The sequence below is a fragment of the Cyprinus carpio genome, chromosome A17 (assembly GCF_018340385.1).
Source record: "Cyprinus carpio isolate SPL01 chromosome A17, ASM1834038v1, whole genome shotgun sequence".
Lineage (NCBI taxonomy): Eukaryota > Metazoa > Chordata > Actinopteri > Cypriniformes > Cyprinidae > Cyprinus > Cyprinus carpio.
Genome location: NC_056588.1, coordinates 10,696,999 through 10,724,043, shown reverse-complemented (window position 1 = coordinate 10,724,043; position 27,045 = coordinate 10,696,999). Strand labels below are relative to the sequence as shown.

The 27,045-nt window shown below is 40.7% G+C and overlaps 2 protein-coding genes across 8 annotated transcripts in view; both read left to right on the top strand.

Moving 5' to 3' along the window:
• Window positions 1-10,159, top strand: part of LOC109108012 (WD repeat-containing and planar cell polarity effector protein fritz homolog) — a 37,475-nt gene extending 27,316 nt beyond the window's left edge. The window contains exons 8-10 of the mRNA XM_042773388.1: window positions 7,506-7,620; window positions 7,714-7,860; window positions 10,062-10,159. Coding sequence (XP_042629322.1) covers window positions 7,506-7,620; window positions 7,714-7,860; window positions 10,062-10,159 — 360 coding nt within the window. The remainder of the gene's footprint in view (window positions 1-7,505; window positions 7,621-7,713; window positions 7,861-10,061) is intronic.
• The window catches only part of LOC122148155 (WD repeat-containing and planar cell polarity effector protein fritz homolog), a 40,579-nt gene continuing 23,638 nt past the window's right edge, over window positions 10,105-27,045 (top strand). For 6 of the 7 annotated variants that reach the window (XR_006162144.1, XR_006162142.1, XR_006162143.1 and 3 more), the window contains exons 1-5: window positions 17,021-17,083; window positions 17,449-17,508; window positions 18,649-18,763; window positions 21,140-21,276; window positions 24,551-24,742. Coding sequence is in view for 4 of the 7 variants with exons in the window: in XM_042774016.1 (XP_042629950.1) it covers window positions 17,072-17,083; window positions 17,449-17,508; window positions 18,649-18,763; window positions 21,140-21,276; window positions 24,551-24,742 (516 nt within the window). In the remaining 3 variants the exon portion in view is untranslated. Of the gene's footprint in view, window positions 10,203-17,020; window positions 17,084-17,448; window positions 17,509-18,648; window positions 18,764-21,139; window positions 21,277-24,550; window positions 24,743-27,045 lie in introns of those variants that run through there. The other variant, XM_042774017.1, reaches the window with a different exon arrangement.

The following is a 27,045-nucleotide window of genomic DNA, read 5'->3' as shown; positions in this document are numbered from 1 at the left end:
GAAATATCTTGTTTCCCTTCATTTAACTGTGTTTTCAGTAGAGAAATGCCAATTATGTGAATATTATGAATGCTTCGGTTTCATTATGTAACAGTAAATGTTACTATTGTTTATATATATCCTTAGTTTATTCATTTCTTTATTGTATTTATTTTTTTGCAGACTATCTACGCCTTTGATTGTACATCTGTGGGCCTTCCTTTTCTCTACTAATACAACATTGAAAGCTAATCACCTGCCTCCTCATTATTGGTGCTCTGACCGGCACCCAGGGCGGTTTACTCATCCATTACCTGATCAGAACCTAACAGTCCTAAAGTCTCTCCAACAAATTTGGTCCTTCGAGCCGGATGAGTATTCCCTTTTGACATGATGGATCCTGATGAGGAGATTGTTAGTGGTGCTCGTCCTAAACGTCATACTCGTCCACCAGCTCACCTTCAGCAGTATGAAGTACAGTATACCCGAGTCAGACCTGTCGCTGAGTATGATGTTCCGCATCCTTTGGAGGCACCTGTCCGCCGGACTACCCCCCTATCCTTCCAGCCTTACGCCACTCCCCCTGGTGGTGACCTGGTCTGTTCTGATGGCTCACAGATCATAGCCTCAAATTATCAGCCTCCACAGCATGCTGAATTCCATCAGTCATCCTTCTCCTCGCCTCAAGCAGCTGGTTTGATTTCCTCTGCACACGGCAGTGAATTAGAGCACCTGCGTCATGAGCATGCACAACTTATTCAGACTCATCAGGCTTTCCAAGCAGACCTGAGGGAGCTGAGAGAAGTCCGTGCGGAAGTCAGAGAATTAGTTCAAGTTGCTCAGTCACTTCGAGCTGACCTTAGTCTAACCAGAGGCCAGAATCTCTCATCAGCACAGCCACCAGCATTGCAGCTATCCAGTCCTCCTGTGAGGCGGTATGAATCCACACCTTTCGCGGATGAGGGAAATTTTGCGGATCTTCCCCCACCACCCTGGCCTGAGCCTGACGTTGACTGGATGAACCAGGTGGGTGACCTTACACTCTCCAACACAGGCGCCACTGTTTACCACCCAGTGATGCCAGAGAATAGAAAGTATTCCTTTGTGTTCCCGGCTACTGAAACACGCCCTCCTAAGCCTTATGCTCCTGACACTGGGGGGTCCCCCCCCCCTCCAACCCCTAAAGAGCTTCGAGAGTTACTCACATCTGCGGCCATGCCCTTACCTGCTAACCGCACAACCGTGCCTGTTTCTTCACGATTCAGTTCAGTACCTGCTCATTTGAATCCTCCATCCTTTGCACCAAAGGCAGAGCCCGGCCTATGTTCTGTAGCACCTCATTCTAGGTCTGAATATTTATACCGGGGACCTTTTCCCACGATTCCTAAGTTCAGCCGGTCTGATCCTGGCGAGTTTGCTCGGCTCCGGATAGCTCTGGAGAACCTGCTTCCCCCAGATGGGACTGAACTTTTCAAATATCAGATCTTAGTGGATCACCTTAAGCTGGAGGAGGCTAGAATGATAGCAGATGCTTATCTTAACTCACCAACTCCATTCACTGATACGATGGCAGCACTTCCTGATAAATTTGGTCAACCACATCAGCTAGCTTTAAGGAAGATTGCTAGTGTCCTTGAGAGTCCTGACATAAAGAGAGGCGATATATCAGCCTTCCAAAGGTTTGCTCTCCAAGTGCAGTCATTAGTGGGCCTATTGAGAACTCTGGGACGTGATGGTGAGCTGGAGTTGAGTTGTGGGTCCCACGTCGCACGCCTCCTGAGTAAGCTACCCCCTGAGCAGAGAGCTGAGTTTCGTCGACATATGTTCCGCCAACCTGGCACAACCCCTAATCTGACTGATCTTTCAAACTGGCTTCGTTACGAAACTTGGTGCCACAGTTATGATACTGAGCCCATGCCCAAGGGTTCCCATGCAAAATCAGATTCAGGGAAGAGAACTGTGACCATCCTACATGGAGTTGGAGAATCCCTGGTTGAGTCTCCCGTCCATCATAAAGGTCCTGTTTCACAGACCAAGCCTGCCAAAGTGAAACGTTATTGTCCTTTCTGTGATAAGACTGAGCATTACCTGAGCCAGTGTGCCTCCTTCGCTAAGCTTACCTCAGACCAGGTCAGGACTTGGATCCGCAGTAACAACCGTTGTTGGCGCTGTGCCAGGGCACACCATGCTGCTCAGTGTGACCTTAAAAAGCCCTGCAACATCTGCCAGGGCACCCATCTCCGCCCTCTCCATGAGGTGAATGTTAGTCCATCCCCAAAGGAGGATCCAGCTAACATGGAGAAGAGCTGCCTAACAAATTCCTCCCCAGATAGGTTCTTTCTGGATAAACCCTCTGTCAAAGGACGAGTTATGCTCAAAGTGGTTCCAGTGAATCTGCATTATAAAGATCGATCCTTGGACACCTTCGCTCTTCTTGACGATGGGTCAGAGAGAACCATTCTACTCTCCACTGCAGTTAAGGCCTTAGGGATTCAGGGTAACCCAGAAAATCTTCCATTGCGGACAGTGAGAGATGATATTCAGGTCATTCATGGTTGCTCTATTTTCCTTTCAAGTCTCTCCCCTCTTTAAACCTCAGATCAGTTATAGGATCAATCATGCCTTCACGGCTGATCGTCTTAACCTGTCACGCCAGTCTTACCCAGTAGAACAGCTAAAACAGAAGTACAGACATCTGCGTGGTATTCCCCTCCGTCCACTCACTGATGTCCAACCTTTACTTCTCATCGGTTCAGATCAGCCCCATCTCATAACCCCAACAGAGCCTGTTCGATGGGGCGGCCCGGGTGCACCAGCTGCAGTTCACACACGCTTAGGTTGGACACTCCAGGGTCCAATACCTTCCATGGGCTGTCCTCCTACCCCACAGCAGTGTCTGCTAACCTCTGTAGCTCCAATTCAGGATGAACTCCTTCAGAATGTTCAACGACTGTGGCAGTTGGATACGATTCCACAGTGGGAGGGCAAAGAGGTAACCAGATCCAAGCAGGATCAGGAGGCTCTTCAGATGCTTGACCATAAGACTCTCACCCTGGAAATGGAGGGAATCAACAGGTTGGCTACACCCCTACTGCGGCGAAAGGACATGCCTTTGTTGAATGCACCTAAAGAATCAGTCCTACCTACCCTTCGCAGTGTGGAGAGGCGTCTGCTGAAGGAGCATGTCAAAGCTGAGGTCTATAAAGAGGAGATGAGGAAACTTATTGAGACAGGAGCTGTTAGGAAGGTGACTGACAATATACCTGATTCAGATGAATGCTGGTACATCCCCCACCATCTCGTTAGTCACAATGGGAAGTTCCGCCTTGTCTTTAACTGCTCCTATCAGTATCAAGGACAAAGCCTTAATCAGTACCTGCTGCCAGGCCCCACCCTTGGGGCCTCACTGTTGGGCGTCCTTATCCGTTTCAGAGAACATCCTGTGGCAGTGAGTGGGGATATTAAGGCGATGTTCCATCAGGTTCGCCTTATACCTGAGGACCGTCCTCTACTCCGTTTCCTTTGGCGGGACCTAAAGATGGATGAGGCACCCACAATTCTTGAGTGGCAGGTATTACCCTTCGGCACAACATCCAGTCCTTGTTGTGCTACCTATGCACTACAGCGTCACGTGCGGCAACACCCCCTGACGGATGAGGCAATTAGATTCTCAGTGGAGAGGTGTTTCTATGTCGATAACTGCCTGCAGAGCCTGCCTACTGCAGATGAAGCTCGGGACTTGATTGATCGACTACGGAATATCCTTTCCGGAGCTGGAATCGAAATTCGCCAATGGGCCTGCAATGATCCTACTGTGCTGAGTCACCTACCTTCCCATGCACAAGCTGCAAGTGTGGAGTTGTGGTTGACGCAGGAGAAGTCTGACATCCCTGAATCGACACTGGGTCTTAGCTGGAACTGGCAGACGGACACTTTGTCCTACAAACACCGACCTGTGATCTATGAGACTCCAACTTTGAGGAACCTCTACAAGGTCCTAGCTACCCAGTACGACCCCCTGGGATGGCTTCTACCTTATTCCACTCGGGCAAAAGTCATTATTAAGCAGCTGTGGAACAAGCCGAGAGGATGGGATGACCCCAACCTACCACCTGAGCTCCTCCAGTCCTGGAATGCATGGGAGGACGAACTCCAATACCTTCCTTGCATCTCCTTTCCCCGGTCTTATGTTCCTCCTGAAGTTGTGAGGGACGGAGTCACCCATGAGGTACATATCTTCTCGGATGCCTCTGAGCAGGCATATGGAGCGGTGGCCTACCTCCGGACTACTGACCAGGATGGTCGGACCTACCTGTCCTTCATTATAGCACGCTCTCGTGTCACTCCTAAACGAGCTCACTCCATTCCAAGACTGGAACTCTGTGGTAGTCTAGTTGCGGCACAGCTGGCTAAACTACTGGAGACAGAGTTAACCCTACCAATCAAATCTATTTCCCTGTGGACAGACTCTACTACGGTCCTCCAGTGGTTGAATTCTGACTCCTGCCGTTATAGAGTCTTTGTGGGGAACAGAATCGCTGAGATCCAGGAGCTGACGGAGAAGTGTTCCTGGCATCATGTAAGTTCTGCAGACAACCCCGCTGATGACCTCACGAAGGGAAGACCTCTCCAATACCTTGCTGTGCCAAACCGATGGTCTCAAGGACCCCCTTTCCTCCTCCAAGATCCCAAGGAATGGCCAGTAATCCCTAAGACTGAAACCAGGGAAGACCAGGTTGAATTACGGAAATCTACCTTCTGTGGGATCAGTACCTTTCCGCTCTCATCTGGTAAGATTAATGGATGGAATTACAACACCTGGCAAGAACTATTGGATGTCACTGTTCAAGAACTTCGGGTCAATTTGGCTCCAGGGACTTCTCCAGAGGCTGAAGATTACCGCCAGGCTGAGTTCCATATCCTCAAACAGGTTCAGCAGGAATCTTTCCCTGAGGATTATAAACTGTTAGAGACTGGGAAGACAGTTAAGTCCGGGAGTCGATTAGTTACCCTAGCCCCTGAAATGGATCCGTCCAGTGATCTGATAAGGGTGGGAGGTCGTTTGCGGAGAACTGCAGGCATTGAGGACTCCATTTTACATCCTCTGGTTCTGGATCCTAACCACCCTGTCACTCGTTTGATTATTCAACATTATGATGACCAGTTGCATCATCCTGGATCGGAACGGTTGTTCGGGGAAATACGGAGATACTATTGGATTCTCCGAGGTCGCGAAGCTGTCCGCCGGTTTCAACGTGACTGCCCAGAATGTCAACGTTGGAGGGCCCAACCAACAATCCCTAAGATGTCGGATCTACCGGTGGCGCGCCTTCAGCTATACAAACCGGCCTTCTATTCTTGCGGAATGGACTGCTTTGGCCCCCTGTTAGTCAAAATTGGAAGACGTACAGAGAAGCGCTGGGGCATTCTCTTTAAATGTCTGACCACTAGAGCTGTCCATTTAGACCTACTACTCCCTAGCCTGAGTACCGACTCATTCCTCATGGCTTTAAGAAGGTTTGTTGCAAGGAGAGGAACGCCAGCAGAATTATGGTCAGATCGAGGTACGAACTTCCGCGGGGGTGAAAGGGAGTTACGGGAAGCTTATGCTGCTTTGGTTCCTGACGTACAGGGTCATCTTGCCCGCCAGAGGATCCACTTCCGCTTTAATCCTCCAGCGGCCCCTCATTTTGGTGGAGTTTGGGAGAGGGAAGTGAGATCGGTTAAATCTGCCTTATACACAGTTTTGGGTGCACAGTCAGTACCAGAGGAAGTCTTAATGACGGTCTTGCTGGAAGTGGAGGCCATCCTTAATTCAAAACCCTTAGGATACGTGTCGTCAGACGTGGCAGATGCTGACCCAGTAACTCCAAATAGTCTCCTCATGGGGCGGCCTGATGGATCTCTGCCGCAAGTCATTTATCCAGAATCAGAGATATTAAGTCGCCGGCACTGGAGACATTCTCAGGTCCTAGCGGACCGATTCTGGTCCAGGTTCATACGGGACTACCTCCCTAGCCTCCAAACCCGGCAGAAATGGCAAACCTCTCCTCCCAGCCTAAAGGAACAGACATTTGTTGTGATTGTAGACCCCCAACTACCGCGAAGCTCATGGCCTGTAGGACAAGTGATCAAGACTCACCAAAGCCCAGATGGTCATATCAGATCAGCCGATGTGTTGATAAAGGGTCAAGTTTATCCCCGACCGGTAGCTCGCCTGGTCATCTTGCCGGCCTTACCAAAGGATGGACTTAATGCCCCAACACTGACTAGTTAAGTCGCCTTTCATGGAAGCAAAGAACCTCAACCTCTATAGTACCACCTGTATTAAAGGCTCCTGTAAGAGGGACTTTTATTATGAAACCGGAATTGTTATAGTACGACGTTAGGGGGCAGTGTAGTTTGATGAGCTGCCGCTGTTTGGTGTGTTTTCGTGTGATCTGTCCAAGCCATCAGCTGCAAGGATGATGCTTCCAGTTTATTTGTGGGGATTGTTGCAGATTTAATATCAAGGTGTTAGTCACTGACCACAAAGTAAGCCTATTTTATTTATATTTGTGTTAGCAGAGATCGCTACTGTGTTATATGCGTTTTTTTCCATATAAACATGCCTAGACATGTTCGGTAACGATGGTTCTTTAGTGTTTTCCGATCGGGAATATTATTTAATGTGTGATTATTCTTTATAAAGATGTAAATCAGTGTTATGATGTCTTAACAACGTGATGTTGTTCTGTTAATCTGCTACAAGACCAAACAAGTGATTAGCGTTCTGTTTATGTAAATGTTATTCATATGCACCATGATTCTATCCATATATGGGAGGTTTATGTTCATAGGGACAAATGATCACTCATGACTTATAGTTTTCTGTGAAATATCTGGTTTCCCTTCATTTAACTGTGTTTTCAGTAGAGAAATGCCAATTATGTGAATATTATGAATGCTTCGGTTTCATTATGTAACAGTAAATGTTACTATTGTTTATATATATCCTTAGTTTATTCATTTCTTTATTGTATTTATTTTTTGCAGACTATCTACGCCTTTGATTGTACATCTGTGGGCCTTCCTTTTCTCTACTAATACAACATTGAAAGCTAATCACCTGCCTCCTCATTATTGGTGCTCTGACCGGCACCCAGGGGGGTTTACTCATCCATTACCCTAACATAACCTAAAAAAACTAAACTATCTCCAAAACATTTATCATTATAATTTTTTTTTTTTTTTAGATAAAATTAGTAATTGAAACTTCTAATGCAGAACTAATTTCTAACCTTATTGGCTCCTCATTGATATAGTTTTTTGATATAGTTTTTGGCTGCATGCGTTGATCAATGTTTTGATCTGGAGCTTGAAAGTTTTTACTTTGATAATATTGATCCAAACAGATGAAACTTCCTTTAAAATATCTTCTTCCGTGTTCATTTGTCTGTGTGAACAGTTTCTTTGAATGCGATTTTCTTGTACTCTTGATTTCTGAAACATTATGACTCTTTCAATGTTCGTTACTGTGTGTGTAGCTGCTGTTGAGATCAGGTGTGTTGGTGACCCTTATCCTGGGCGGAGCTCAGGTTGAACGAGTGGCCATCGACAGAACGCTGGTGGGGGGCGACTACCTGCTGACACCATCATATGGTGAGTAAATGCACACTTGCACGCTACCCTCCCTCTGTCTTTTCTTTTCTTTCTCTCCTTTTTTTTGTGTGTCTCTCCTCCTCTCCCTTGCAGTTTCGCTCACTGCTCATTTTTCCCACTCCAGCATGGGCCTGGGCGGCATGCACACCCACAGGTCACAAACGTCAGTCCATTCTGTTTCTCCCTCTTCCGTTACTCCCAATGGAAGTTTGAAAGGCACGAACAAATGCACATGCACATGTACACTTCAAGGTTCCTCCTAAATCTCAGGGGAATCTGGCATGGCTCCTTTTCTCTTATTTCTGGATTTGTGAAACTGGACACTATCCAAAATCTGCTAATTATTTTCTCACATCATATATTGTTTAGAGCTTATTTTGGCTAATGCTCTCTGTGCCAGGTCTCTAGATACCTGACAAACCTCTCTCACTGTCTTTCTCTCTCTCTTACTCTGTCAGCCCACCCCTTCCCTTTTCCTAGTAGCCCCCCCATTATAGAGTGCCATTCAAGCCTCCAGAGCCCTAATTACCAGAGTAATTATGTGTGTGTGTGTGAGAGAGAGAGAGAGAGTGTAAGGATGGGGGTGCCAGGAGGGCTTCTACATCTGTCACTTATTCAGCTAGTTTCACACACGCAGTCAGACCTGTGTCTAGCCTTGATGAAGTTACTTTGTGAGTGCTGTAGTACAAAGAAAGAAATCGAAAACTTTGATTGGTCTGTGATTGTGATGGACACACATTTCTGATTACTGCATCTATAGCTGTTTTGTTAGTACAGTCACAGGTTAAGATGTTTTAAGATGTATATGGACAGCCAAACAATGATGAGAGAGGTGTTTGGGAATATTTGTTTGGTATAAGAAACTCCTTTATTAGGTAAAAAACCATCTGGTGTATTGAGTCCATTAGAGATGCCTAAAAACATAATGACCTACAATTTAAGAACCAAAATATCCGCCATCATCGAATTTGTATTATATTTTTCTAGAAATTAAATATCACTGCTTGTAAGCGTTTTAGACAACGCTGTAAACATGTTTTAAAGGACTAACTAACTAAGCAGATTTAGAGGAAATTTATTTGATTTATTCCTGATTTAACCCACTGCTCACATGTTCCAAAACCTGTTTACTAGCCCCTGGACACAAATTTGGGATATTTTTAGAAGGATTATCATGGAATCTTCTCCTTAATTTAGCCATGATTAACTGAACACTAATACAATCAGTATGTTTTCTGGAATTTTTGTAATCTTTTAAAAAGCATTCCTGAATATATTTTTTTTTTTGTTTCCCAATGGAAAAATATGTCATGTAACATCATCAGTTTTAATTTTGGTAGAGTGTGTTGTTTACACCTTACATAGCTTTTCCAAATCTCACAGGAGCCTAAACTATAAGCCTTAGATTTCAAGCAAAAAATGATTCTTTCAATTTCCAAAAAATTATATGACATTTCCTAACGCACAGTACATCAGCACTTTAAGTTTCATTTTTCAAAATCTTATTCAAATGTGCATGTGTTCTTTGTTATTGTAGACTTGCTGAAGTAAAACTTAAAAATGATGGTAAAATTATACTGCATTTAACACGCTTTTCCTTTAAACGACCGCTCCCTTTTTATGCTTGAATGTGAGATGGATTCATAATTACTGCAGAAGAAACTGATATTCTGTCTCTAATTGCTGTTAAGGTTGGAAATTCCAGCCCTGAATATCAGCCTCAACTAAACCTGCTTCTCTGAATGGCTTGTGTTAATTTTTTCTGCCGTTTAATTGGTTTCATAAACAGATTAATTTTTTAGGAAGGGAAGGTTAATTGCTAATCACAGTGTGGAGAGCTTGTCAACAGTTTTCACTGCAAATGTCTCTGTAACATGAAAGCTGCATACCCTAAAGGCTTTACAGTCTCTCTTTCACTCTCTCTCTTCTGTGACTCCTTATTAGTCTCTGCCCTGACTCAAACAACTTTATGGAAATTATTGTTTTGTGCATTTCTGTGTTTGTGGGTCCAGACTTTACTTACATTGTGGGGACCAAATGTCCTCACAAGGATAGAAAAACCTGAAATCACAGAATTACTTGAAGTAGCCAACAGTTGATTTAGTAGGTAGGTAACCATGAAGGTTAGATAAAAGAGGTTTGGACAATAAATATGTCATTAGGTATGTGTAAAAACCAGTACAAGTCAAAGGAAAGGTACCCACCATGAAATACAAACATACTTTGTTACTTTGAGTTTTGCTACAAATTTGTTCCAGTAAATTGTCGGGGGACATTTGGGGACATCGTTGTTTGAAAGAATTATGCAAAAATGAAGCAAACAGCTTTTCTACTTAAGCAAAAAGCTTTTTCTACTAGGGATAATGTTAGCATTGAGTCCAGCTGGTGGTCTCACAAGGTCATATGAGTTTTGACCTTTAACCTTTCTCTGTGGTTTTCAGCGGTGATTGTGCGATCGCTTCCTGCTATTCACACTTTTGATGGAGAGGAGTCAGGTGTGTCAGGTTTACCTGAACAGGAAGAACCAGAGCTCACCTGAGCCAGCACGACACATGGAGAAACTCACAGCTGCGGAGATTAAGGTAATGCACGCACACACACATACACACATGCACATACCTTTTACACACACACACATCTATTGAACACTCGCCCAAAGACATACACCGCACAAACTCTTCAATGCACACGCATTAGCACATTTTAGGAGGAAACGGCAGTACAGCCTCTCCTGCTTCAATTAAAAAAGCTTTAATGAGGCTGGTCTGGCTCTTTCCACAGGGCTTTTAGCTCTAAATTATTGCCTGGCTTTACTTGCTTTCTTTTAAACCGCTGGGACAGGTAAGACACTCTGATTACTGGAGCTCCTCTCTAATGCACACCTGTGGGGAACCATCAGGTCCAAACACACAGCACTCTTGTCTTTATAGAGATTACATTCTTTATGACAGTACATCTGTATATGCCTGACAAATGTTCTCTATTATTTTTGTTAATTAAATTTACAGAACCTGCCAAAATTTGACTGGTTTTTCATTTAAAAAGGGGCCGAGAGTTGGATATCATTGTGTAATTTGCTGTAAAACTGTGATTGTTATTCATCAAGTAAAAAAAAAAGAAAAAAAACTGTTTTATTGAAAAACACACATATCATTTTGAAATTTGAGACCGCATTAACTTACACAAGCAGGGTGTTTAGTGTGGGGCCATTACACACTGGTTTCCCACAACAAAGATATTGAACCTTAACAGAAGGAGCCAAAATCATTTCTCTATTTTGAGATAAATGAAATCTGAAAGTGAAAAATTGTACATGTGCATTTATTTCTGAATTGTCAGATACTTTTTTTTAATCATTTTTTATATATATACTTTAAATTACATTGCACTGTATATATTATATTGCATTATATTTTTACATTTTAATTATAATTATATTTATAATTTTTTGAAATAAATTAATGCTTTTATTCAGCAAGGATGCATTAAATCAACATTGTTACAAGACATTGCTACAATGTTAAACTTTCTGTTTAACAAAGAATTCTAAAATGTATAACAGTTTTCACATAAAAATAAAATGTTTTGAGCACCAAATCAGCAAATTTGAATGATTTATTAGAGTAAATGCACTGAAAATGTAGCCATCACAGAAATAAATTACATTTTTATTAACAATATTTTAAAATAGAAAACCAGTTATTTTTAATCTGTAGTAAATATTTCACAGTGTTTACTGTTTATACTTATTTTGATCAAATAAAAGCAGCCATTGGCTGATCAAAGATCTTACTTCTTTTATATTTATTTTTTTTAAATAGAAAAAAAATCAAACTTTTGAAAGGTAGTGTATATATTAATTTAGTTCTTGGATTTCCTGGCAATCCAGACCAATGACCGTTGGCATTTCTAGCACCATGCTCCTACTCTTTGAGCCAGAGGAACAGAAAGAATGTACTATCTATATTGTAAGATGTGACCATTATTACTGCTCTGTAAAATGGTCACAGCTATGCAGTGTTGTCGGTTTAGCAGAGCAGTGGTGTAGGGGTTGGAGGGTTCGAGGTAAGTCCCATCTCCTTCTCTCAGAGGAAAACGGAGGTGATCAATCCATTCTTTATTCTCCATCCCATTCATTCTCTGGCTTTCTTTCCCAAAATCACTTGTGTAAAAAACATTCATTTCAGACGAATTTAAGAGGGGAAAAAAAAATCTTAGTATTTCATTTTCTTTTTGAAAGCATTAACCTCCCTTTAATGGGCCGGAGACCAAGTGGTGCGGAGATCACAACTTGGATGGGTCCTGATTATGGACCCCTAAACACAATACATAAATACATCAGGCGCTCTAACACACCCTCACCCCTACCCCGAACATTATCGCATTACTGGAGCGCTTTGTTGCGACGGCCAGCCTGATTATGAAAGCGAATCTCTCCTGCGGTGTGGCCTGGCTCACAGCAGCATGGCTTCTGAATAAGGGGGGACCATATCCCCCCACCCCACCTCCCCCTCGCACAAACCCTGCCCTCCCCTCCCGATACCCAACCACCAGCCCACCACACCACCCCCATCCCCGCCCGGGCCAGCCCCCCATCCACTGACTGCCTCCACTGGACTACTAAGCTTTGAAGCCTAATCCCTCCAGAAAAGAGGGGCGAGTATTATGCTGACCAGCAAAGCACAGGCGAGATGGGGAATCAAGTTTTGGGGAGGGCAGAAAGAGACAGAGAGAGATTAATTTCTTCCCACAGTCTTTACTGGTTTACCTTTGTTGTTTGTTGATTCTTTATTAATCTTATTAGAAATCGAGCATCCCCCCCCTTTTCTTGCTTGAGTGGAGTAATTAACACATGCACAACGATAGGCCTTGTACAGGGGCAGTGCTGTGGGAGGTCAAGGTAAATGATGAACAGTTTTTTTTTTGTCATGGACAGACTGTGGTACTTTTCTATTTCTCCCCTATTGTGCCCAGAAAAGAGTTGTTGACATAAAGAGAGACTCAGTGGTTTGCCTTTCCTTCCCCTTTATAAGGCCTTTCAGAACATGAAGTATATGGAAATGACTGCTATTATGTTTTTTGCATGAATAGGCAACTGGAGTCTAATAAGAGCCATATTCGTATTTTTCATGCCATTTGATATTCGGACTATGGGCTGCATTAAAGGGTCTGGAAAAAAAAACCTGACTTTTAAAAAACCTCAGCCGGAAAAATGCCTGCAACTAGCACCTGGATGATGAAGCCGCTGCCAGATATGAGAGACGAGTTTTAAATGCTGGGTAATGAGACCAGTGGTGTCGGTGTAGGAGAAAATATAAAAAATAAAAAAACCGCCTCCTTAATGGGAACTCTTATTATTGCAAGTTCCCATAAACAGATTAATGGATTAACCGCCCCTTTTAAAAGGAACTAGTTTTGAAATGCTCCAATTTTTATATGTCTGTTGTTTAGGGCTAGACAGTCCTGAGTGATTAAGCTGTTTGTGCATCAGCCAAACGGCAGGTGTGTCTCAATCAGGTGTGGCCCGCCCCTTTGTAAAGAAACTTGGTAGTAAGAACTTAGTCAGCCAGCAAAACAACTGGCCTGCGCTTCATTAGAAACCTGTCCTTTTGTGGGTGGTTTTGGGGATTTTAATCTGTGCTTGCAAATTTGATCTGATGTATCTTAGATTCTGAAGAGGTGGGACTTTGGCCAATTAATAGAGTCAAATTACATTTTTATATATTTTGCTTCCATAGTATTTTCCTGTTTTCTCCTTTTTTTTCTTTCCTGCAGAAAATCAAATCTGGAGCTCTTCCTCCACACTGGAAGAATATAGTTACCGGTCTAAATCTCTGGGGTTTATGAAAGTGAAAGCATCTAGAGATCCTTATTAGAAGTCCATACAATTACCTTTTAACCAACCCACCTACTGAGTGGCAGAACAAATGTGGCTGTTTCAAATTGGAATTTAATAAAAACATGACAAAAATATAAACAATGCTCCTGCTTAACCCGAGCATTTCAGGGGCACATTAATAAAAAGCAGCATGCAGCTGTAATTGTGTTCGCAGAGAGGGTGGGTCATGTTTTATAGATGGTTTTGTGGTTTGATTTCTTTACGGTTGCTGTTCTTTCAACAGGTTTCAGTGTTTTGAATGTGGTACCTGCGTTTCTACGGCCTCCAGCATAGGGCGAAGGAGACCCATGCTCATGAGGAAGGGGGCTCTTTCCACCCCTCGATCCAGCAGAATGTGTGTTGTCTGGGGCAGGCAGTGGCAGAATGGCCCTTATCTGATTAGCAGCAGTACTCCTGGAGTTGTCCAGCAGGTTCCAGGCCTCCAGCAGAGAGAGGCAGGCTCCCGATAGAGCAAGGCAGGGAAGGGGCCGTATGGCTGGGCCACTGAGGGCTGGAGATCTGGACTCTGGGGTGAGATGGGGCTAAGGTATGGTACTTTGCTCAGTGGAAAGAGAGCGTGCTGACAAAGCAGCGAGTTTGGTCTTGTCAAAAGTCATTTCCATCTGTCGGCATACCTGTCCCCTCTCACTGTATGAGTCAGTGTTTTTCTCTTTCTGACAAACATACGCTTTGTTGGAAGATGACCACTGAGTGACCATATGCTGAGAAAGACACTTGAGGGTGTTGCTTAAACTATGAGGGCACCAGGGATTGATTTTATTGCAAATTTTACAGCTGTCCTGCAATTATGATTGTAATTTTCATCATAACCAATGTTCTGCCACTGAATTGTTATTAAAAATAGTGTAATTGGTTACCAAATAGACAAAAGTGTCAGTTTGAGAGCAATAAAGAGCCATCAAGGAACATGTAATTATGTTAAATAATAGTATTTTAATTGTGTGTTGTTTCCAGTATAGGTTGTTTATTTGTGTCAAATTCAGGCAAAAATTGTGAAAATATTATTTAATTGTTAATTAATTTAATGAATAATTTAGTATCTCATTTATAACAAAAAATAGCATTAGCAGGACCAAAAGAGACTGCATTTTATTAAAAAAATATATGATTTGATATGTGGTGGAAGTGAGTTTTCTTTAGTTTATGTGAATATGTGATGCATTCATTGTTGGATATTGTTAGAATAGATAAACTGGTTACATGTTAAAAGTATGTTTGCTTTCTCCCCCAGGGACAACATTTACATATGCATATGCAACTCCTTTTGCATCCGTTCTAAAGATTGAACAAATCATATTTTTTTTTCCTCACAATGTTTTTCTTCTTCTTTGTGTAGCCTCTCCATACAGATCAGCATTACTACAATGAGAAACAGCAGTTTGCAGACAGTAAGTAATCCATCATCAAACAATTAACCTTTGTGTCAATGATCATATTAGCTCATTATTTAAGAACATTGGTTTGCATCTGGTTCCTAATTTAAATTGGGCCTCAGATGCCTGGGAAATTAAGTGCCCCATTAGTGGCAAAGCTGCAAATATTAAACATCATGCCATTTTCCCTCCCTCTTATTTCACTCTCATGAGCCTGACGCAACATTAATGAAGAAGAATTGAATGAAAAAACTGCATAAGACTGCAAGTCATGATGATGGACAATTTGATGGCAATTTATCAAGTTTTGCACAGGAAATGTACATTTATAGCAATTCTCCAGACTTCATTAAGGTCTTCAACAGCCGTCCCTTACAAAAATGTTCTGTTGATACCATGGTACAACGATGCTTTAAGATGTTAATATCACCACGCACAATCACAGCGTTTTTTTTTGTCTTGCTTTTTAGTTTTTGTATTTGTCTTAAGACAAGTACAGCTTCATTCTGCCCCTTTTAATGTAGTTTATTATAGGGGACTGACTCTCTTATGATGTTGTCAGAGTGTTCACTGCCAGTATGGCCAGTGTCCTTCCCACTGCAATGCCTAGTTACTCCGTCCGACCCGCTCTCACCCTGCTGGTGGGGTAACTCCCGTCACCCTCGAGAGAAACACAAACACCCTTATCAGAAGACACAGACCTGTCCCCCTCTCGCCCCCTTCCTGCTCTCCCACCCTCTCTCCTTCATTTGCATTCATTTATTTCTGCATCCTCTTACTCCTAAAAGGCAGGAGATGTTTCTTAATGGTGTAGAAATAATAAAAAAAAAAACGGATTTGATTGATTGCTGGATCTTTAAGAAAATAAATAACAGACCTCCTCCATTTCCGTGGGTCCCTGTCCCGATGAATGTATTAATGCATAAATGCAAAACACATACTCACGATTGAACTCAGCCGAGAATTCTATTAACGTTTCTTTCTCTTTTTTTTCCCCTTCGCTGGTTTGCTCCAGAGGGAAACAGGGACTGAGATACTAAGCGGAAATTTGGGGGGCTTTGTGAGCGGAACGAGGCATTTTGGAGTGGCGTATTTAATGTGTGTAATATGTTATGGTAACTTTGAGTTCTTCCCTCGGGTGCCTGTGCTAACTCAGGGAGTGCTGATTGAATGAGGTGTTACACTGAATTTAGCCTCTCTTGCGCTATTAGTTTAATATTTCGCTTTTAAATCCTTTCTGTCTACAACATGAAAAAAAAAATCATAAAAGTAAATATTTTACCTAATGAAAATAGTGAAATGTTTTAAACATGAAAAGAAAGAGGAAGTTTATTATCTTTCCTTTTGCATGTAGATTAAGGGAAAATGTTAATTTTGGAGTTTTATGTGGAAGAATACAGAATTAGCTTTAAAAATGACTAAATTTGCATAAAACTTTAAATCCAAATGGGATTTTTTTTCATTACTTTTTAAAACTCACTTGTAAATTAGCTTTTTAAATAAAAATATTTTAAAATGTATATAAATATATATGAAATGTTAAAAATATAAATGTTAACAATGCTAATAAACTTTAAATTAATAATCTTAAAATATAAAAAGCCACCATAAAATTGTATTATAAAAGAAAATATAATTATTTCAAACATGGTAAAATGAAGATAAACCTTAAAAGACATTAAAAATGATTAGTTAGGACTGTTCTTTTGACTTGAAGCCATATAGGACGAAAACTTTCTTACCTTTTTTAACAATTACTTATTTTCCTATTCATTCCTGTTTGTATCCAAATGTTTATCCACATTTTTTGACCTAACATGTGTTCCCTGGGAGTCGAACCCACAACCTTTTGCGATGCTAACGCAATGCTCTACCACTGAGCCACAGGAACACATCAGGATTGAAATGAGTGGATTTAATTCTTGAGCTGTCAGCTCAGATTCATTTGTAGGGTGACCTCAGGTGGAGCTGTATTTCAGGGTCAATCCTCTTCACCCTTAAAAAAACCCACAAACACAAAAACGCATTCTTTCGGCTGTCTTTTATTGCTTCTTTCTGGCCTCAGATGACGTTGCATTTCATACCTGTGTCCTCTCCCCTCTCTTTCTGTCACTCAGGTCGGGGTTTACCCTTGGTTCCTTAGTAACGTCGTCGTCCGGAGAAGCTGCGTGATGCCCTAATGGAACTAGAGGTATTTGTTTACAATTCCTGCAGTCTGATTAACAAATAGGAGCATTCTCTTTCTCTCTCTCTTTTTTCATAAGGAAAGAGAAAAATCCCCACGACCTCTCTCGCTCACGCTCTCTCAGCACCTGTGGGTGTGCTCTCTGTCATCGTGGGGGATATTTGAGGGGGATGATTGGGACTGTGAGCTGGCTCTCTCTCTCTGCCTCTGGCTCTCTCAAACAAACCTAGCTTTGTTCAGTCCGACTCTGGCTCATTTTTGCTGCCTCTCAATATCTGAAACTGGAAACATCCTTCTAAACCTGACCCTGAAAACACTCAGACGCCATCTACTCATTCCTACTACACATTCTCTGTCTCTCTTTCTCTCAGGAGCTGCTGCAGTCATGCCCGGTCATGAGTGTCAGATGGAGAAGCAAACAGTGCTGTCAGGTACCTTACCCAGCATGCACCAGTACCCAGCAGGCATCAGGCCTTCTTGGCCTGAGTTGGCTCATGTAGCAGAGGTCAGGCAGTGAGCATATGCAGACTGTTCGTGTCAGATACTCTTTGGGAATTTATCTCTGGGATCAAAAAAGATTCCCTTCCCAAGCACATCGCTGTAGCCCAGCGGTTTTCCGTTCAGTGTGGATGGATTCTTCAGTCACATGCACACACATTTTCAGCACATACTGTGGTTGATTTCAGACGTTTTAAAGGGTCAGGGAGACCAAACCTTGTTAAATTTTTTGGGTGGTCAGAGATGGTTTTTCCTGCACAGCAGTCTGATTGACGCGGTGACCTTTAATGCCTGTTGACATTGTATAAGAGATGAAATTCCCCCTTATTTCAGTCAAAATGTTCTCAGCCAGCTATTTTGAAAGGGATATTTCAAACCCCAAAATGTAAATTTTGCCATCATTTACTTTTATGTCATTCCAAACTTATTTGGCTTTATTTCTTCTGTAGAACACAAATGAAGATATTTTGAAGGATATTTCAGCTATCTTTGTCCATATTATGGAAAGTTAACGGGACCCAAAACAAGCTCTAAAAATTAAGACATTAAGGTGACTTAAAAGTAGTGCTGTAGATTGTTAAAAAAATATTAATTAGTAGCGTGTTTCTATAATTAATCATGGTTTAAAATTGTAATCATAAATATATTTTCAAATTGATGTGGAAAAATTATTTTGTAACCAATTTGAAAATATTTGGTATTCAAAATATTTTTTTTAATGGCATCATATTCCCTCTATTTAGCCTTCATTATTTTATCATTATAATTTTTTTTTTTTTTTTAGATAAAATTAGTAATTGAAACTTCTAATGCAGAACTAATTTCTAACCTTATTGGCTCCTCATTGATATAGTTTTGATATAGTTTTTGGCTGCATGCGTTGATCAATGTTTTGATCTGGAGCTTGAAAGTTTTTACTTTGATAATATTGATCCAAACAGATGAAACTTCCTTTAAAATATCTTCTTGACTCTTTCAATGTTCGTTACTGTGTGTGTAGCTGCTGTTGATTTCTTGTACTCTTGATTTCTGAAACATTATGACTCTTTCAATGTTCGTTACTGTGTGTGTAGCTGCTGTTGAGATCAGGTGTGTTGGTGACCCTTATCCTGGGCGGAGCTCAGGTTGAACGAGTGGCCATCGACAGAACGCTGGTGGGGCGACTACCTGCTGACACCATCAGTGATGGTGAGTAAATGCACACTTGCACGCTACCCTCCCTCTGTCTTTTCTTTTCTTTCTCTCCTTTTCTTGTCTCTCCCCCTCTCCTTGCAGTTTCGCTCACTGCTCATTTTCCCAGCATGGGCCTGGGCGGCATGCACACCCACAGGTCACAAACGTCAGTCCATTCTGTTTCTCCCTCTTCCGTTACTCCCAATGGAAGTTTGAAAGGCACGAACAAATGCACATGCACATGTACACTTCAAGGTTCCTCCTAAATCTCAGGGGAATCTGGCATGGCTCCTTTTCTTATTTCTGGATTGTGAAACTGGACACTATCCAAAATCTGCTAATTATTTTCTCACATCATATATTGTTTAGAGCTTATTTGGCTAATGCTCTCTGTGCCAGGTCTCTAGATACCTGACAAACCTCTCTCACTGTCTTTCTCTCTCTTACTCTGTCAGCCCACCCCTTCCCTTTTCCTAGTAGCCCCCCATAGAGTGCCATTCAAGCCTCCAGAGCCCCTAATTACCAGAGTAATTATGTGTGTGTGTGAGAGAGAGAGAGAGTGTAAGGATGGGGGTGCCAGGAGGGCTTCTACATCTGTCACTTATTCAGCTAGTTTCACACACGCAGTCAGACCTGTTCTAGCCTTGATGAAGTTACTTTGTGAGTGCTGTAGTACAAAGAAAGAAATCGAAAACTTTGATTGGTCTGTGATTGTGATGGACACACATTTCTGATTACTGCATCTATAGCTGTTTTGTTAGTACAGTCACAGGTTAAGATGTTTTAAGATGTATATGGACAGCCAAACAATGATGAGAGAGGTGTTTGGGAATATTTGTTTGGTATAAGAAACTCCTTTTTAGGTAAAAACCATCTTGGTATTGAGTCCATTAGAGATGCCTAAAACATAATGACCTACAATTTAAGAACCAAAATATCCGCCATCATCGAATATTGTATTATATTTTTCTAGAAATTAATATCACTGCTTGTAAGCGTTTTAGACAACGCTGTAAACATGTTTTAAAGGACTAACTAACTAAGCAGATTTAGAGGAATTTATTGATTTATTCTGATTTAACCCACTGCTCACATGTTCCAAAACCTGTTTACTAGCCCCTGGACACAAATTTGGGATATTTTTAGAAGGATTATCATGGAATCTTCTCCTTAATTTAGCCATGATTACTGAACACTAATACATCAGTATGTTTTCTGGAATTTTTGTAATCTTTTAAAAGCATTCTGAATATTTTTTTGTTTTCCCAATGGAAAATATGTCATGTAAATCATCAGTTTTAATTTGGTAGAGTGTGTTGTTTACACTTACATAGCTTTTCCAAATCTCACAGGAGCCTAAACTATAAGCTTAGATTTAAGCAAAAATGATTCTTTCAATTTCCAAAATTATATGACATTTCCTAACGCACAGTACATCAGCACTTTAAGTTTCATTTTTCAAAATCTTATTCAAATGTGCATGTGTTCTTTGTTATTGTAGACTTGCTGAAGTAAAACTTAAAAATGATGGTAAAATTACTGCATTTAACACGCTTTTCCTTTAAAACGAGCTCCCTTTTTATGCTTGAATGTGAGATGATTCATAATTACTGCAGAAGAACTGATATTCTGTCTCTAATTGCTGTTAAGGTTGGAAATTCCAGCCCTGAATATCATCCTCAACTAAACCTGCTTCTCTGAATGGCTTGTGTTAATTTTTTCTGCCGTTTAATTGGTTTCATAAACAGATTAATTTTTTAGGAAGGGAAGGTTAATTGCTAATCACAGTGTGGAGAGCTTGTCAACAGTTTCACTGCAAATGTCTCTTTAACATGAAAGCTGCATACCCTACAGGCTTTACAGTCTCTCTTTCACTCTCTCTCTTCTGTGACTCCTTATTAGTCTCTGCCCTGACTCAAACACTTATGGAAATTATTTGTTTTGTGCATTTCTGTGTTTGTGGGTCAGACTTTACTTACATTGTGGGGACCAAATGTCCTCACAAGGATAGAAAAACCTGAAATCACAGAATTACTTGAAGTAGCCAACAGTTGATTTAGTAGGTAGGTAACCATGAAGGTTAGATAAAAGAGGTTTGGACAATAAATATGTCATTAGGTATGTGTAAAAACAGTACAAGTCAAAGGAAAGTACCCACCATGAAATACAAACATACTTTGTTACTTTGAGTTTTGCTACAAATTTGTTCCAGTAAATTGTGGGGGACATTTGGGGACATCGTTGTTTGAAAGAATTATGCAAAAATGAAGCAAACAGCTTTTCTACTTAAGCAAAAAGCTTTTCTACTAGGGATAAGTTAGCATTGAGTCAAGCTGTGGTCTCACAAGGTCATATGAGTTTTGACCTTTAACCTTTCTCTGTGGTTTTCAGCGGTGATTGGCGATCGCTTCCTGCTATTCACACTGATGGAGAGGAGTCAGGTGTGTCAGGTTTACCTGAACAGGAAGAACCAGAGCTCACCTGAGCCAGCACGACACATGGAGAAACTCACAGCTGCAGAGATTAAGGTAATGCACGCACACACACATACACACATGCACATACCTTTTACACACACACACATCTATTGAACACTCGCCCAAAGACATACACGCACAAACTCTTCAATGCACACGCATTAGCACATTTTAGGAGGAAAGGCAGTACAGCCTCTCCTGCTTTCAATTAAAAAGCTTTAATGAGGCTGGTCTGGCTCTTTCCACAGGGCTTTTAGCTCTAATTATTGCCTGGCTTTACTTGCTTTCTTTTACCGCTGGGACAGGTAACACTCTGATTACTGGAGCTCCTCTCTAATGCACACCTGTGGGGAACATCAGGTCCAAACACACAGCACTACTGTCTTTATAGAGACATTACATTCTTTATGACAGTACATCTGTATATGCCTGACAAATGTTCTCTATTTTTGTTAATTAAATTACAGAAACCTGCAAAAATTTGAAGGTTTTTCATTTAAAAGGGGCCGAGAGTTGGATATCATTGTGTAATTGCTGTAAAACTGTGATTGTTATTCATCAAGTAAAAAAAAAAAGAAAAAAATGTTTTATTGAAAACACAATATCATTTGAAATTTGAGAAGCATTAAGTACACAAAGCAGTGTTTCAATGTGGGCATTACACACTGGTTTCCCACAACAAAGATATTGAACCTTAACAGAAGGAGCCAAAATCATTTCTCTATATAAATAAAAACTAAAACTGAAAAATAAAAAATTTACATTTACATCTAAATCTAAATATACATATACTTAATCATAATTTATAAAAAAAAAATTTTAAATTACATTGCACTGTATATATTATATTGCATTATATTTTTACATTTTAAAAAAAAACATAAAAAAAATTCATAAAAAAAAAATAAAAATCACATTAAACACATGCATAATGCAACAACATTGTTACAAGACATTGCTACAATGTTAAACTTTCTGTTTAACAAAGAATTCTAAAATGTATAACAGTTTTCACATAAAATAAAATGTTTCTTGAGCACCAAATCAGCAAATTTGAATGATTTCTTAGAGTAAATGGCACTGAAAATGTAGCCATCACAGAAATAAATTACATTTTTATTAAAATATTTTAAAATAGAAAACAGTTATTTTAATCTGTAGTAATATTTCACAGTGTTACTGTTTATACTTTATTTTGATCAAATAAAAGCAGCCTTGCTGATCATAAGATACTTCTTTTATATTTATTTTTTTTAAATAGAAAAAAAATCAAACTTTTGAAAGGTAGTGTATATATTTCATTAGTTCTTGGATTTCCTGGCAATCAGACCAATGACCTTGGCATTTCTAGCACCATGCTCTACTCTTTGAGCCAGAGGAACAGAAGATGTACTATCTATATTGTAAGATGTGACCATTATTACTGCTCTGTAAAATTGGTCACAGCTATGCAGTTTGTCGGTAGCAGAGCAGTGGTGTAGGGGTTGGAGGGTGAGGTCAAGTCCATCTCCTTCTCTTCAGAGGAAATGAAGGTGATCAATCCATTCTTTATTCTCCATCCCATTCATTCTCTGGCTTTCCAAATCAACTTGTGTAAAAAACATTCATAACGGAATTTAAGAGGGAAAAAAAATCTTTATTCATTTTCTTTTTGAAAGCATTAACCTCATTTTAATGGGCCGGAGACCAAGTGTGCGGAGATCACAATTTGGATGGGTCTGATTATGGACTAAACACAATACATAAATACATCAGGCTCTTAACACCCTCCGCACCCGAACATTATCGCATTACTGGAGCGCTTTGTTGCGACGGCAGCCTGAGTATGAAAGCAATCTCTCCTGCGGTGTGGCTGGCTCCAGCAGCATGGCTCTGATAAGGGGGACCATATCCCCCCCTCGCCCAAACCCTGCCCTCCCTCCCGACACCACCCCAGCCCACCACACAGCCCCATCCCAGCCCGGCCAGCCCCATCCACTGACTGCTCCACTGGACTAAGCTTTGAGCCTAATCCTCCAGAAAGAGGGGCTGATTATTGCTGACCAGCAAGCACAGGCGAGATGGGGAATCAAGTTTTGGGGGAGGGCAGAAAGAGACAGAGAGAGATTAATTTTCCCACAGTCTATACTGGTTTACTTTGTTTTTTGTTTATTTATTAATCTTATAGAAATCATTTTCTTGCTTGATGATACTTAACATGCACGATTAGTCTGTACAGGTGCAGTCTGTGAAGGTCAAGGTTAAATGATGAACAGTTTTTGTTGTCATGGACAGACTGTGGTACATTTCTATTCCTCCCTATTGTGCACAGATAGAGTTGTTGACATAAAGAGAGACTCCGTGTTTGCTTTCTTGATAAGGCCTTTCAGAATGAAGTATATGGAAATGACTGCTATTATGTTGCATGAATAGGCACTGAGTCTATAAGAGCCATATCGTATTTTCAGGGCTGCATTAAGGGTCTGGAAAAACATTAAGGGTCTGGAAAAAAAAACCTGCTTTAAAACCTCAGCCCGGAACTGCTGAAATAGCACATGATGATGAGCCGCTGCAGATATGAGATAGAGTTTAATGCGGAGGTATGAGACAGTGGTGCGGTGTAGGAGAAAATACCGCTCCTTACTGAACTATTATTGCAGTCCCATAAACAGATAATGGATTTAACGCCCCTTTAAAGGAACTAGTTTTGAATGCCTCAATTATTATGTCTGTGTTTAGGCTAGACAGTCCTGAGTGATTAAGCTGTTTGTGCATCAGCCAAACGGCAGGTGTGTCTCAATCAGGTGTGGCTCATTTTAATGAAATTTGGTAGTCAGACTTAGTCAGCAGCAAAACACTGGCCTGCGCTTCATTAGAAACCTGTCATTTTGGGTGGTTTTGGGATTTATCTGTGCTGCAAATTTGCTGATGTATCTTAGATTCTGAAGATTGACTTTGCAATTATAGAGCAATTGCATTTTTATTTGTCTTCCATAGTATTTTCCAGTTTTTCCTGCAGAATCAAATTCTGGCTCAGTCCTGCCACACTGGAAGCAATACAGTACCTGTCTAAATCTGGGGTTTATGAAAGTGAAAGCATCTAGAGATCTTATTAGAAGTCATACAAATACCTTTTAACACCTCACCGAGTGCAGAACAAATGTGGCTGTTTCAAATGAATTTAATAAAAACCTGACAAAAAAATAACAATGCCCTGCTACCCGGAGCCATTCAGGGCACATTAATAAAGCAGCATGCAGCTGTATTGTGTTATGCAGAAGAGTTGGGGTCATGTTTTATAGATGTTTTGTGGTTTGATTTCTTTACGGTTGCTGTTCTTCAACAGGTTTCAGTGGTGGATTTACCTGGTGGAGGACGACGAGTGGAGCGCCGCGTGGGGCTGAACCGGACGCAGGATGTGGTCGTGTGCTGGTGGCCCCTCTGTAACGAGGAGGTTAGGCCTTGGTCTCCTGTCCCTAGTGCAGTGGACAGGGCCAACCTAGTGCTGCTCGCCTGCTCGGATACACCAGGGCTTACGGTAAGCAGACACTGACATTCCATGAGGGTTGGTTTTTTATCTCTGTCTGAACTAATATTTTTTGGGTGATGAAATTGAATGAGGTGAGAGCAGGATTCTGGACAAACGTGAAGGTCAGATAAGAACCAGGGTGTGACCTCCTAAATAATATAAATACTTTTAATAATGCCCTCGCAATGCTCTGCTGCTCAAGGTTTCAGAAAGATTGTCAATCCCTTTTTCGCCCCAGTCTTTTTGTCCCATTTTACATTTCTTTTTTCCTTTTGTCATGCTTTACCAATCACCATTGTGTTTCTCAGTGAGCTGCTGTAACTTGAAGACTGTTCACTTGAACTTTTTCCATACGTGAACAGCCAACCTTTGACCTTTCAGCTGCCTTCCTGTGTAGCTGACACTATTTCATTGTAGTATGTGTTCTGCTCTGCAGCGAATCTGCAATTATGCAACAGCTACGCAGATGTGCAAAAAGAAAAAAAAAATTCTAGATTCTAGAAATATTTTGCATATAATAGAGCTGCATTTTTTTTAAAGGTGCCGCTCATTTTATATGTCACACTGTATACACTAGCAGTAGCAGATGTAGTATCATGCATATATATTCACATATACATATATATTTAAAATATTTATATATATATTCTTTTTAGTTATTAATTAATTTTCATTATTTTTAACTAGTATTCAACTGGTTATGCGACCTGAACATGGCGGCCCCATGCAGTGAAACAAAATAAAACATGTACTGTAAAAAATTTTAGGCTACTGTTATGACTGATATAAATTGATCTCTGAGAGCAGGAGTGGCAGTGTGACGATTTTTATTTACTTATAGGGGAGTGCTTTATTTGATCGAGCACCCGGCTAAAGTTTCCTGATGTGTGCATATATTTTTTTCAAGCTCTCAGGAACTGCTAATAACACCGTCTGTCCATTTCTCCATTTCTACTGTACATTCCAGTGCCTCTCAGCACTGTTTAATGTTGGATGGCGACGATTCAAAAATCAGCAAGCAATACTTAAGCTCCCAACGTTGCACTCTGGTTTTAAACATATGCAAAATCTTCACTCGCAGAGTGAAGATAAATGCACCAAATGAAAACAAACAAGGGGTAGAAAACTGCTAAATAAAAAAATAAAAGGGGGCAGCGTGAAACGACGCTGGATTGCTCTGGTTAGAAATTAACCCTGGATTTATCCTGGGCCTTCACCTATTTATTTTCCCCTCTCTCTCTGTCTCTCTCTCTCTCTCTCTCATTTTTCTACGGTTAAAAAACATTAAAGTGTCTCTCGCCTTCATCGTTTCTAATTAAAGTGTTTGTTGTCATTTTCAGATCCGTAGTGTGAAATCAAGCTAGCAGTTTATGTAAGACGCGAGCGGTGAATCAAACGGTTCGCTCGGCGCACAGACACACACTTCAATCAATTCTGCCTCATATATATGTTCCCTTTGTTAAGTTTGCTATCTGCATGCTAAACCCATTTTCTGCTTAGTCTTCAGCATTTAAAAAGTACGCTTTCTTTCCCTATGTGGTCTTAATTCTTACCCCTCGCAGATAAGCACTGCCAAGAGACACACAGGGAAAAACACTCGTACACACACTCTTATTTATGCAAACGTTTAACATTTTTAATCAATTCCCCTGTTCCTGGAATTTAATGATTTTAATAAAAAAAAAATTTATATATACACTTATTTTGCATTTTGAGGTGTTATGTTTTCAGTAAGCATTTGATATCGCTCTCTTTATTTTCTTTCCTTTTTTTTGTTTTTGATATTTGTTTTGCATATTGGGGTGGTTGTTATGTTTTCCGTACTCATTAGATGTTGTTGAATATCCTGTTATCTCTCTAAAAAAACATATACTATCATTCCACTCAACTTCAAATTTACCAGGCATCTGTACTTTATTTACAAATTGACACATTTCTTGTGTCTTGAACCTAACAGATACTATCCTTTCACTCGATGTGGAATGAGAGCAGAAATAGTTTCAGAGTATTTAGGCCTGTGTGAAAAGAACTCCAGACATCACACACTGACCGTGGAGTCAGTGACTTTCAGGGACATCCACTTTTTATTTGAAATAGAAATCTTTTGTTACATTATATGTGTCTTTACTTTTGATGCTTGCTGAAGAAAAATATATATATTTTAAATTAATTTGAGAGACCCCAAATTTTTGAATGGTAGTGTATGTATGCACATTTTTTTGACACAGCCACCTTTTTTGACTGCAGTATTTATCCTTCTGCTTTATTCCTTCTACGCTCAATTTTTTTTTTTTTTTGGAATGTATTCCTTA